The sequence below is a fragment of the Thalassophryne amazonica genome, chromosome 12 (assembly GCF_902500255.1).
Source record: "Thalassophryne amazonica chromosome 12, fThaAma1.1, whole genome shotgun sequence".
Taxonomy (NCBI): domain Eukaryota; kingdom Metazoa; phylum Chordata; class Actinopteri; order Batrachoidiformes; family Batrachoididae; genus Thalassophryne; species Thalassophryne amazonica.
Window position 1 is genome coordinate 88,084,133 of NC_047114.1, and position 14,311 is coordinate 88,098,443.

At 40.5% G+C, this 14,311-nt stretch overlaps 1 protein-coding gene across 1 annotated transcript in view; it reads right to left on the bottom strand.

Annotated features, from left to right (window-relative positions):
* The window catches only part of gigyf2 (GRB10 interacting GYF protein 2), a 48,525-nt gene that overhangs the window by 17,421 nt on the left and 16,793 nt on the right, over positions 1 to 14,311 (bottom strand). The window contains 5 exon segments of the mRNA XM_034182797.1: positions 6,983 to 7,149; positions 7,236 to 7,392; positions 10,059 to 10,231; positions 10,349 to 10,609; positions 13,116 to 13,260. Coding sequence (XP_034038688.1) covers positions 6,983 to 7,149; positions 7,236 to 7,392; positions 10,059 to 10,231; positions 10,349 to 10,609; positions 13,116 to 13,260 — 903 coding nt within the window.

Sequence of the window (14,311 nt, forward strand, 5' to 3'; positions counted from 1 at the left end):
GCAGAACCTTAAAATCTGATCTCACTGGGACAGGAAGCCAGTGAAGAGATGCCAAAATGGGTGTAATGTGGTTGAACTTTCTGCTTCCTTGTCAAAAGTCTGGCTACAGCATTTTGAACCAATTGGAGAGCCCTAATGCTGGACTGCAGTAAACCAGAAAATAGAACATTGCAGTAGTCCAATCTAGAAGAGATAAACACATGAATCAGGGTCTCAGCATCAGCCACAGAGACAGGATGGGACGATTCTTCACTATGTTTCGCAGGTGGAAGAAAGCAGTCCTCATAATATTTCTAATGTGGAGGTCAAAGGACAATGTAGGATCAAAAATTACCCCAAGGTTCCTCACTTTGTCAGGTATGTCACACAAGCCTAGGCTAAGCGTTAACTGGTCAAATTGATGCCGATGTCTAACTGGACCAAGAACCATCATTTCAGTCTTATCAGAGTTTAAAAGTAGGATGTTTCTAGACATCATAGCAGTGAAAGGTAATCTTAAAATGCCGCAATATGTGTCCAAGGGGTGCTATATAAAGGGAGAAAAGCAGGGGACCTAAGACAGACCCCTGTGGAACCCCAAATTTCATATCACTAAGGTTAGAGGTAGTGTTACTGTACAAAACACAGTGAGAACGACTGGTCAAGTATGACGTCAACCATGCAAGGGCACTCCCAGTAATCCCAAAATGATTTTCCAGCCTATCAAGTAGAATATGACGAGATAAAACAGCACCAGACCGTAGTGGTTTCCGAATTCACTGCAAGCAAAAGATCATTCACCACTTTAGTGAGAGCCGTCTCTGTGGAATGATATTTTCTAAATGCAGACTGCAGTGGCTCAAAAAAAGATTACTCTCAGTAAGATAGTCCGTGAGCTGCCGTGAAACCACTTTTTCCAGAATTTTGGAGCAAAATGATAGATTTGATATCGACCGATAGTTTTTCAATACACTAGGGTCAAGAGTAGGTTTCTTTAGTAATGGTTTAATCACTGCAGATTTGAAACATTTAGGAACATATCCAGAAGTTAAAGAAAGAATAATAATTTCCAGCACAGTCGGCCCAAGAGTGGGCCACAGGTCCTTAAACAGTTTTGTTGGTATAGTATCAAATAAACAGGTTGTAGTTTTTGTTGATGTTATGAGTTTCATCAGCATGCCTAGAGAGAAACTCTCAAATTCTGCAAATTTGAGAATAAGTAATGGCGCCATTACAGTAATGGCGCCCACCTCAATAGCAGGGCATGGTGGCTGGGTTGAGGTATGCTAGGATATGTTTGACCTAATGTCTTCTATTTTCTTCTCAAAGTAATCCAGGAAATCTTGTGCTGTAAAAGGAGAGCGAACTACAGGTGGTTGTCCATGAATAAGTGTTGTTGATCAAATCAGAGTAATTGGTCCACTTTGTAGCCAGTAATGCAAGCTTATAGTCTAAGATAGCATCACACCACGCAAGGTGGAATACTTCTAATTTTGAATGCCATTTCCGTTCTAGACTTCTAGCCTTATCATCAATCATCAATTTTATTTATATAGCGCCAAATCACAACAAACAGTTGCCCCAAGGCGCTTTATATTGTAAGGCAAGGCCATACAATAATTACGTAAAAACCCCAACGGTCAAAACGACCCCCTGTGAGCAAGTACTTGGCGACAGTGGGAAGGCAGCAGAACCAGGCTCAGGGAGGGGCAGTCTTCTGCTGGGACTGGTTGGGGCTGAGGGAGAGAACCAAGAAAAAGACATGCTGTGGAGGGGAGCAGAGATCAATCACTAATGATTAAATGCAGAGTGGTGCATACAGAGCAAAAAGAGAAAGAAACACTCAGTGCATCATGGGAACCCCCCAGCAGTCTAAGTCTATAGCAGCATAACTAAGGGATGGTTCAGGGTCACCTGATCCAGCCCTAACTATAAGCTTTAGCAAAAAGGAAAGTTTTAAGCCTAATCTTAAAAGTAGAGAGGGTGTCTGTCTCCCTGATCCGAATTGGGAGCTGGTTTCACAGGAGAGGAGCCTGAAAGCTGAAGGCTCTGCCTCCCATTCTACTCTTACAAACCCTAGGAACTACAAGTAAGCCTGCAGTCTGAGAGCGAAGCGCTCTATTGGGGTGATATGGTACTATGAGGTCCCTAAGATAAGATGGGACCTGATTATTCAAAACCTTATAAGTAAGAAGAAGAATTTTAAATTCTATTCTAGAATTAACAGGAAGCCAATGAAGAGAGGCCAATATGGGTGAGATATGCTCTCTCCTTCTAGTCCCCGCCAGTACTCTAGCTGCAGCATTTTGAATTAACTGAAGGCTTTTCAGGGAACTTTTAGGACAACCTGATAATAATGAATTACAATAGTCCAGCCTAGAGGAAATAAATGCATGAATTAGTTTTTCAGCATCACTCTGAGACAAGACCTTTCTAATTTTAGAGATATTGCGTAAATGCAAAAAAGCAGTCTTACATATTTGTTTAATATGCGCTTTGAATGACATATCCTGATCAAAAATGACTCCAAGATTTCTCACAGTATTACTAGAGGTCAGGGTAATGCCATCCAGAGTAAGGATCTGGTTAGACACCATGTTTCTAAGATTTGTGGGGCCAAGTACAATAACTTCAGTTTTATCTGAGTTTAAAAGCAGGAAATTAGAGGTCATCCATGTCTTTATGTCTGTAAGACAATCCTGCAGTTTAGCTAATTGGTGTGTATCCTCTGGCTTCATGGATAGATAAAGCTGGGTATCATCTGCGTAACAATGAAAATTTAAGCAATACCGTCTAATAATACTGCCTAAGGGAAGCATGTATAAAGTGAATAAAATTGGTCCTAGCACAGAACCTTGTAGAACTCCATAATTAACCTTAGTCTGTGAAGAAGATTCCCCATTTACATGAACAAATTGTAATCTATTAGATAAATATGATTCAAACCACCGCAGCGCAGTGCCTTTAATACCTATGGCATGCTCTAATCTCTGTAATAAAATTTTATGGTCAACAGTATCAAAAGCAGCACTGAGGTCTAACAGAACAAGCACAGAGATGAGTCCACTGTCCGAGGCCATAAGAAGATCATTTGTAACTTTCACTAATGCTGTTTCTGTACTATGATGAATTCTAAAACCTGACTGAAACTCTTCAAATAGACCATTCCTCTGCAGATGATCAGTTAGCTGTTTTACAACTACCCTTTCAAGAATTTTTGAGAGAAAAGGAAGGTTGGAGATTGGCCTATAATTAGCTAAGATAGCTGGGTCAAGTGATGGCTTTTTAAGTAATGGTTTAATTACTGCCACCTTAAAAGCCTGTGGTACATAGCCAACTAATAAAGATAGATTGATCATATTTAAGATCGAAGCATTAAATAATGGTAGGGCTTCCTTGAGCAGCCTGGTAGGAATGGGGTCTAATAGACATGTTGATGGTTTGGATGAAGTAACTAATGAAAATAACTCAATCTGAGAGAAAGCGTCTAACCAAATACCGGCATCACTGAATGCAGCCAAAGATAACGATATGTCTTTGGGATGGTTATGAGTAATTTTTTCACTAATAGTTGAAATTTTATTAGCAAAGAAAGTCATGAAGTCATTACTAGTTAAAGTTAAAGGAATACTCGGCTCAGTAGAGCTCTGACTCTTTGTCAGTCTGGCTACAGTGCTGAAAAGAAACCTGGGGTTGTTCTTATTTTCTTCAATTAGTGATGAGTAGTAAGATGTCCTAGCTTTACAGAGGGCTTTTTTATAGAGCAACAGACTCTTTATCCAGGCTAAGTGAAGATCTTCTAAATTAGTGAGACGCCATTTCCTCTCCAACTTACGGGTTATCTGCTTTAAGCTGCGAGTTTGTGAGTTATACCACGGAGTCAGGCACTTCTGATTTAAAGCTCTCTTTTTCAGAGGAGCTACAGCATCCAAAGTTGTCTTCAATGAGGATGTAAAACTACTGACGAGATACTCTATCTCACTTACAGAGTTTAGGTAGCTACTCTGCACTGTATTGGTATATGGCATTAGAGAACATAAAGAAGGAATCATATCCTTAAACCTAGTTACAGCGCTTTCTGAAAGACTTCTAGTGTAATGAAACTTATTCCCCACTGCTGGGTAGTCCATCAGAGTAAATGTAAATGTTATTAAGAAATGATCAGACAGAAGGGAGTTTTCAGGGAATACTGTTAAGTCTTCAATTTCCATACCATAAGTCAGAACAAGATCTAAGATATGATTAAAGTGTTGGGTGGACTCATTTACATTTTGAGCAAAGCCAATTGAGTCTAATAATAGATTAAATGCAATGTTGAGGCTGTCATTCTCAGCATCTGTGTGGATGTTAAAATCGCCCACTATAATTATCTTATCTGAGCTAAGCACTAAGTCAGACACTCACAGTAACGACCAGGAGGACGATAGATAACAACAAATAAAACTGTTTTTTGGGACTTCCAATTTGGATGGACAAGACTAAGAGTCAAGCTTTCAAATGAATTAAAGCTCTGTCTGGGTTTTTGATTAATTAATAAGCTGGAATGGAAGATTGCTGCTAATCCTCCGCCTCGGCCCGTGCTACGAGCATTCTGGCAGTTAGTGTGACTCTGGGGTGTTGACTCATTTAAACTAACATATTCATCCTGCTGTAACCAGGTTTCTGTAAGGCAGAATAAATCAATATGTTGATCAATTATTATATCATTTACTAACAGGGACTTAGAAGAGAGAGACCTAATGTTTAATAGACCACATTTAACTGTTTTAGTCTGTGGTGCAGTTGAAGGTGCTATATTATTTTTTCTTTTTGAATTTTTATGCTTAAATAGATTTTTGCTGGTTATTGGTGGTCTGGGAGCAGGCACTGTCTCTACGGGGATGGGGTAATGAGGGGATGGCAGGGGGAGAGAAGCTGCAGAGAGGTGTGTAAGACTACAACTCTGCTTGAGGTCACACAGGTAATCACTGAACCAAGGTGACTGTGTTTTGGGGGAGCGTGGTTTTAACACAGGTGGCGCAATCATGTCGAGTGTAGTTTTGAGCACCGAGTTTAAACTATACACAAGACTGTCTACTGATTGGGTATTTGCCAAATGTGAAGCTAAGACATCAGGCAGTCTAACTTCGAGTTCGGTCTTAGTTGAGGAGTAGATGCATCGTCGGAGTGATATATAAGGTTGTTGTTCCACTAAACACGACAGCGAAACTGTAAACTGAGTAAGTGAGCTATCAGATACCACTGATGTAAGAGGCATGATGTCAATATTCGTGACAGCAATACCACTTGCGAGAACCAAATCCAGGGTATTTCCACTAATGTACATCGAGTCCTGAATGCATTGCCGAAATCCTAATGCATCCACAATTTCCATAAATGATTTGCAGAGGGGATCAGAAGGCTTATTTATATGAACGTTAAGGTCACCAATGATCAGAATGTTATCTGCACTAGTTGACAAGTTAGAGATGAATGCACCAAATTCATCTAAGAATTCAGAATATGGGCCAGGAGGCCTATATACAGTGACAAAGTAATACGGCTGATTTTTATTCTTCTGACCTTGGCAAGGCATAATATCCTAAGCAAAGCAGAGAATCAGATGCTCAAACGAGTTATATTTGTGACCCCCAATAAAGCTAAAGGCTTGCTGTCTACAAAATTGAGCCAGCCACCTATTTAACGACATCAGCCTGCTAAACACCTCATCAGTACCCCGGGAGAGGACCAAAGACTATTAATCGATGCCGACACATCTTTCTGGCAAGGTCACAAGTCCTCTCTATGTCCATTTTTGTGACCTCTGAGTGCTTCATCCTGACATCATTGGTGCCGACGTGAATAACTATTTGACTATATCTCATGTCATGTTCCTTCGTCTTTCTTCCCTTCTGCAGCGTCAGTACCCTAAGATGGGATGCAATGTCGGGAGCTCTGGCCCCAGGAATACATTTAACATCAGCCTGTAACCTGACTTTGCGGGTGAAAGAATCCCCTATCACTAAAGTCCAGCGTTTTGGCCTGGAGACAGGAGTGGAAGTCACTCGTGGGCTCAAAGAATTCACATGTAATATGGTGTTACGTTTCACACATATCCCTGGGTGTGAGGAACCAAAGACAGAGCCCTCTGTGGGGCTTCAAACCCGTGCACCTGCTTTAACAACGGACATCGTAAAGGGCTGTGATTTGTCACTTATGTTTTCACTCCTTCCTGTCCTGTCATATTTCAAAAGTTTTTGCAGTGCGCATGCTGATTACATTTCGATCACAGCTCAAAAACATTTGGCAGAAAAATCTGCAAATATGACCAACTTTACAACACAGAGTCAGAAAAGACACTCAAAATGACCCACAATTCATGGAGAAAACTGTACATACAGTATCGGTGATTTGGAGGTTGATAATTGCATAAAGAAGTGGAGCTCATTGAAAGACAAATTAATCAAAAAAAGGCCTCTGTTCCTGCTGTAAACTGCATTAAGGTGCCCAACAATGTGACAGAGAACTTCAAAAGGCTCATGCACATGTCGACGTCATTGCATGGCGACAGAGTTACAGTTGTATAAGCATAAGTGAGACTTTAGGATTTTAAGTTACCACTCCACAGCAGATTTAGAAAAAAGAGCGACTTGACCAAATGTAATCTTTTTAATGCACATAATGTCTGGCACATATTTAAAGCAGGGATTTTTTTTTTTTCAGGTGAAGTTTTGACCCGGGTCATTAAATGAGGCCGGTCCTGATTCAAGGTCAGGTTTTTAATCAAAGAAATATGAAAGCCTAACTGGCGTTGGGGATTCCCTGTAGATCGCTTGGCACCTCCTGAGCATAACTACAGTAATCCGCTACATACATATTATAGAGTTTGTCCTATAGCGGACTTTGTCCATTTTATACATATAGCGGATTACAATAACAGACAAAATTCACTGGCCCGCCTGAATATATTATATGCGAGTTTTACATTTCAGAAATTATATTAAGGAGTGAGGTGAGTACATACTTGTAGAGGTGGAGGTGCAGGGCCCTGAGTGAAAGGCACCCTGCCCCATATCTTCATGATTTCTCCCAGAGGCTGAAAGACCTCATCACATCCTCTTTTCACTAAGAGAGACATTGTGAAATAACCAGCCTGGAACCACTCATTCATCTCCTGGTTACTGAATGGACCTGAAAGAAGACAAAAAGAGAGTCAACAAGTTGCTGCTGCAGCAGTACTAAAATACATGATACTTGTTTTACTGCCCCAGTCTGACCCTGTATCTCCCCCTGGGGGTCTTTATAGAACCACTTCAGAGCAGCCTCGTGCGTGAGAGGCAAGCCTGCAGGTTTGGCTTTCTCAGAGCTCTTCGATGACACTCTGTCATCATCCACTGCACCATCTTGAAGGTATGCTACCATTTTTTCTGCTTCCTGGAAAGAGAGGAGCAATTCAAAAATATTTGAAAGAGAGATACGTTATTTACATAAAATAAATAAATAAAGTTATCTCCTCCAATTTGCTTACTATTATAATCCACCTTCAACTTTTTTTTTTAAATCAGAAGAAAAAAAGCCTTTAATAATTAAAGGTAAAAGACAATCACATCTCAATTATCACTATAATTTATAAATACAAACACATTCCTGTTCAACAAGCACTAGTTTTTTTTTTTCTTTGTTTGTTTTTTTACTTTAACCTCATTTTTCAACATAACCTGTAGCAAAAATTCCGGAATTATCACATGTAAACAACATTAACTAAGCTTTCTTAATATGTAGCAAGCAAATAAATTACACACATTACATAAAACACAACTGAACATTCGGGCTTCATGAAACATAGCTCACATAAATGTTAAATATATATACATAATAATTAATGGCATAATGTATACCAAATAATGTAGCATGGGGGTGGAATCAACCAATGCTGAAAGAGAGAGAGAGAGAGAGAGAGAGAGAGAGAGAGAGAGAGAAAAAAGGGTTTTTCTTCTTAAGCTCATGAAGAAAAACTGTTATATTTGTGCTGCTGTGAAAACAGGCAGCTTGGTGAACATCCTCTACATGTGGTGATTCTCCATCATTTCATCCAGGTGTTGTACTACTTTACGTTGCAGAGGGAGAATTGTACTATCGGAGTCGAGACATCAGACAGAACTCACAGTGAGAAGGTCCTGGGATCCCTTCCCATACGGTAGAGGTGTGGGAAGGGATTTGCATGAGTTCCCTCCCAGTTCCTTCGACTAACAGACATGCAGGTTCAGCGAACTGGAAACTTTAAATTGACCATAGGTGTGAGTGAGTGTGCAAATGTGTTAATCTGTCTATACGTGGCCCTGTAACAGACTGGCAGCCTGTCCAAGGTGAACCCCCACCTCTGGCCCTATGGCTGCTGACTTGAGCCCTCCTATGATCCTTAATTGGATGAAGGCCCCATAAAAAAATTAAAAAAAAAAACAGTTAATCATCCTTGACATCAGAAAAAAGCGATGAGGGCGGGCAGATTTTTTTTTTTCCCTTAGAAACAGAACAATAGAGGAAGATTTTGAGGCTGGGAAATGAAACTTCCCCTGAAGGGAAGCTTCAAAAAAGAACTGACAAAACCAGCCTCATAGTTCTGCAATAATATTTGATTAAAATCCACGAAAATATGTACATAATGTCAGAAGAATTCTCTGAAGAAAAAAAAAAAGAAAAAAAAAACTTTCGGGCCGGCCCAAGCCGAACACTTTTTGGCACTAATGAGCAGAGGTGAGACAAAGTCACCATCAAGTCACTCTCAAATGATGAATCAGCAAGTCCCAAGTCAAGTCTCAAGTCAGTGACCAATTGTTTGCAAGCTGACTTGAGACTTGACTTGGGACTTGCAGACTGACTTGAGAATGACTTGATAGAGACTTCGTCCCACCTCTGCTAATGAGTCACTGCAGCAGAAGAAGTGAATGAGGAAAAACTCACCTTGCAACCATTGTACTTAACGTCCACGCTACCTCTGCTGTCCAGCATACTGCATATGCATACTGGCTGTAAATATCGCCCATGGTCGCCTCGGGGGGGAACGCTCACGCCATACCATGGCTTCAGCTTGCTGGCTATGTCAACAATCTATATCACTATAAACTGCATCGTCTTCGCGTCTGTGGTTGTCAGTGACAACAAGCGGTAAGTTCCGGGTCCGGCTTGATAAACTTTGCTGTCTTTAGCCAAAGCACACTCGCCACCTAGAGGACATGCCGGTGTTCTGTCGAGATGAGGGGCGCCGTCAAGATGAGGTGCCTCGCGGAACTGCATGTGTGTGCACTGAAAAAAATTACTTGACGAAGTTTGCTTATTTTGATGGGCAAGTAAATGTATAAATTGTTCATCCGAACATAGTAATGTATAAAATCTACTCACTATAAAACGATAAGTATTTTTAACCTGGAGTTAGCTTATTTCCACAGGCAAAATATACATATACATACATTTATGCTCCTAATGTAAAATACAGAAAATGTTTTACTTACTAGGCTGTAAATACACTGAATAAATAAAAAAAACTTTGACGGAAAAAAAAAAAAAATGCGCATGCCCAGTTGCACGTCAAGCGAGTTACATCATCTCCCCAGTTGCAGTTGCGTGAGGCACCTCATCTCGACGGGTGACGTCTTCAAGTCCGGGGTAGAGCGATGTGCGCATGCGCAGTAGCGCGGCGCACCTCATCTCGACGGGACACCGGTTCTTGCACCAGCTGTACCAACATCAATAAAAGTCACCAAAATAAAAAATATTAAAAATTGATACAGGGTGATTTCAGCATGCAGGTGGGGATGATAAACTAATGTGCTTTTTTTTTTTTTTTTTTTTTTTTTAAATGGGGGCTAGATCAAATCCAAACCCTACCAGCTGCACTGGTTCTTAATCATACATTTCCAAAAGGTAATACTCCATATTCATACTAAATTCTGGGGCCATTGTTCTCAGATCTAGCCATTCTTTACTCCTATTTGTTTGCATTAAAAACACCAGCCTGCTGCTGTTGAAACATGTTCTCTGAGGACAATCTCAACTCTTACAACATATTCCCATCACTAAACAATTAAGACACACTAACTAACCTGCTCAAAGTGTTTCAGCCCCTCGTCTTCATCTGTGTCATGTTGCACAGGAGTAGGCCGACCAATAGCGGCCATTATAGGTGCGGTGAATGACAAAGAGGTGTTAGTTGCTACAGGAACGTCTGTATGCTTTTTCTGTGGAAGCTGGCTGGTGGATGATGGAGCAGATACTTCTGGAAGAAGCAGGAAATGCAAAAGACACACATTAGATATTTCTGCTTTTGGTGGGCTGAACCAAGCTACAAAAATATCCTTCCATTTAAAGCGAAAAGGAAGAACTATAAACCCACCCGTATGAGGGGTAGAAATGTGGGTGATGGGTAGAGACTCCAACATGATATTAGACATGGGGACGTGCAGAGGGGGTTTGCTGGGTTCTGGCTGGAGTTCAGGGGGAGGCCGCCTGTCAATCCGTTCAGCCGGCCGCACAGACTCTTCCGTTCTGTTGGGTAGGCTGGGGGGCAACGACGGCGCAGAAGCCTGTGGCTCTAAAACTGCAGGTGCAACTGGTGGAGCAGCACCTGAAGCCTCCTCCAAAACTCTGGTCAATTCTGGAAGATAAGTTAAAAATGCATCAACATTATGCTAACAGCAACACAATGCAATTCTATGAAAGGGGCGGTGCAGTTTTTGCATCTATTACAACATTGGTGCAATCAACAATATACACAAGGTGTAAACTATATTAAACCAGACTGTACAGTGCCACAAAATGTCTAATACATTTATGGAAAAGCAGCACATGTATGACCCTCATTGGCAGTTATTGGTTTTACTTCCTGTCCGGTTCACATCACAGCTTGTGGGTGAGTCCAGCACCTTGTAAGTCACGTTTGTGAGGTTTTGCAATCACAATTTCTCACCAAAATGGCAGGATGGGGATATTGAAAAAGAAAAAAAAAAAAAAGGGGGGGGGGGGAACTAACCTGCTACAGAACAACATGAGCCTAAGTATAATACTTTACCACACTAGAATCCCAAAGAAAATTTGGCAGAAGTACAAGCTGGCCTCTGTGTTAAAATGCAGCTCCTTCACTTCCAGCTGAATGCACTTTGCAGGCGGACGTAGATTTTATAATTCCTTTTCTGTAATTTGAGAACAGACTTGCAGAGGATTTGACTAATAGGTCAGGTTAATGTGCAATTTTTATTTTTTAATTCACTTTGATTTTGGTGTGTGTGCACACAGCAGCCTCTCTCTGCAACTGCGCCCTCACGGCCGCTGTTTCCCCGCCCTGGCTGAAATTCCCTGAGAATTTATTGTACACCTGTGTTTGAGCTACTTTTGCCTTATTTTGTCTGTGTAGCGAACATAGCATAATTCAAAGCAAAGGCAGTGCAAATTTTACAGATGTGAGAATGGACTGGTTGTCTGTCTTGGCAGCTGCTACCCAGGACACAAGGTGGCTCGGTGGTGTCATGGATGTGGCGAAGCAAAGCACCAACACATGCTCCCAGATTTGACTTTATAGCACAAGTGCATCTATAATAAGGTGCACAAAGACAACAAATATGATACTCAAAATACACCAGAAGCCACCATATAGCACCTTTTTTTTTTTTTTATTTCCAGGGCGGTCATGCCCTCAGACTCTCTCAAATCTGTTCTCTGACAATTGGTACAAAGTAAACAATTCCTTTGTCACAGTCTCTCAAAGAGTGGTCCACAGATCAATGGGGGTCTGTGAGTGACCCCCAGTGGTCTGTGAGCATACTGGGAAAATGTTTGAAATTAATTTTATATTCCAACTTAAAGCTCTTTCTCAAATTGTTTAAAAATTACTCCAAACTTTAATAGACAGCAGGATATAGTACCCTCCAAAAGTATTGGAACAATTGGTATTTCACACATTTTAATTTGATTATGCCATTTCAATACAAAAACTACAAAAAATAAACATTTTGAAAATGATCATCCTTAAGCCTGGTTCACATGACAGGATTTTAAAGTTATCTTTATGTTTCCAAAACCAGAGAGACCACACACGTGAAGACAAATGGAGATACTTTGTGGACTATTTAAAACAGAGGGAAAAAAACAATACAAAAAGAAAAACAAAAGGCGTTTTTTAAAAGGAGTGGAGACAGCGCGACTACCAGACTTTCTGGTAAGTCAGAACAGCTGTTTTGATTTTATTTTCCGCTCCATATGTCTGTCACCTCGCTTTCTGATGGGCTGCACATCACATTCAGCAGGCTGCGTGCTCGTTTTGGTCGGAGGACACAACACACACTGCGATATCGGGCCAAAAAAATTCAACATGTTGAATATCCCCGATTTGCGATTGGAGCGCTCCTGACGTCCTTCCGAGCAGATCAGAGTGCTCTTAACACACCACACATGGCAGGAATATCTGATAAGATTATCTTTAGCGTCATCACAATTGTCGGGGCGTCCTTAAGATTGTCGGAAGGGGAAGATCGGGTCTGATATCGGCCTAATTATCCTGCCGTGTGAACCAGGCCTTAAACTTAAACGAAAAGCAAATCTCTACAATTTGATATATATTGATTAAAAATATAAAAGCCAAGATGATGGGATGCATAATTAATGGAATGTTTTGGTATAATACCTGGAAATAATCCATTTTATTGCCAGTTTTCTTCAGACATGTCAGGGGATGGATACATGAACATTTCCAAGTCACTGAATATGTCTTGGACTTTATTTACATCAATGATGATGAAATACAAACAGTATGGCACTCTGTGGTAAATTCTGCATGGAGTAGAAAGTTCTCAAAAACTGAGAGACTGTCCAAGAAGAAGAAGAGTGAGGAAAGACACCCAGAAGCTACAGGCTTCTCTGGCCATGATTAGAGAAATGGTGCACAGTCCACGTTTTGCAGTTTGTATCCCCAGTTATACAGCTTCATGAAGAAGTAGTACAGAGAAGGATTTTCTTTCACCAAAACATAAAACCTAGGCTTACATTTCACATGTACCTTCTGGCAAATTATAGATGAACTTTCAAGTCTTGTTTTTAAGAAAAGGTTCATTTAAGTGGAAATTTCTCAAGAACAGCCGCAACTCATAAACTAGTGTTGGGTAACTGACCTTTTCGATCGCTCTCTCTTTGAGGTTCCGGTTCAGTCTCTTTAGTCTCTCTGGGATGATCTTCCTCCTCCTGGCCCTCTTCGCATTCTTCTAAAGGTTTGAAGTCAAGCTCAGCTTCCTCCATGATGGGCTCCTTGGAGGCTTTCTGCAAAAAGAATGTTTCAAAGAATTACAGCACAGGTTTGTCCACTGCAGGAACTCATCCTGTATTAAGGGACTGCCAGCCAATGGAAACAGGTCCCAGACCACCAATAACCAGCAAAAATCTATTTAAGCATAAAAATTCAAAAAGAAAAAATAATATAGCACATTCAACTGCACCACAGACTAAAACAGTTAAATGTGGTCTATTAAACATTAGGTTTCTCTCTTCTAAGTCCCTGTTAGTAAATGATATAATAATTGATCAACATATTGATTTATTCTGCCTTACAGAAACCTGGTTACAGCAGGATGAATATGTTAGTTTAAATGAGTCAACACCCCAGAGTCACACTAACTGCCAGAACGCTCGTAGCACAGGCCGAGGAGGAGGATTAGCAGCAATCTTCCATTCCAGCTTATTAATTAATCAAAAACCCAGACAGAGCTTTAATTAATTTGAAAGCTTGACTCTTAGTCTTGTCCATCCAAATTGGAAGTCCCAAAAACCAGTTTTATTTGTTGTTATCTATCGTCCTGCTGGTCGTTACTGTGAGTTTCTCTGTGAATTTTCAGAACTTTTGTCTGACTTAGTGCTTAGCTCAGATAAGATAATTATAGTGGGCGATTTTAACATCCACATAGATGCTGAGAATGACAGCCTCAACACTGCATTTAATCTATTATTAGACTCAATTGGCTTTGCTCAAAATGTAAATGAGTCCACCCACTACTTTAATCATATCCTAGATCTTGTTCTGACTTATGGTATGGAAATTGAAGACTTAACAGTATTCCCTGAAAACTCCCTTCTGTCTGATCATTTCTTAACATTTACATTTACTCTGATGGACTACCCAGCAGTGGGGAATAAGTTTCATTACACTAGAAGTCTTTCAGAAAGTGCTGTAACTAGGTTTAAGGATATGATTCCTTCTTTATGTTTTCTAATGCCATATACCAACACAGTGCAGAGTAGCTACCTAATCTCTGTAAGTGAGATAGAGTATCTCATCAATAGTTTTACATCCTCATTGAAGACAACTTTGGATGCT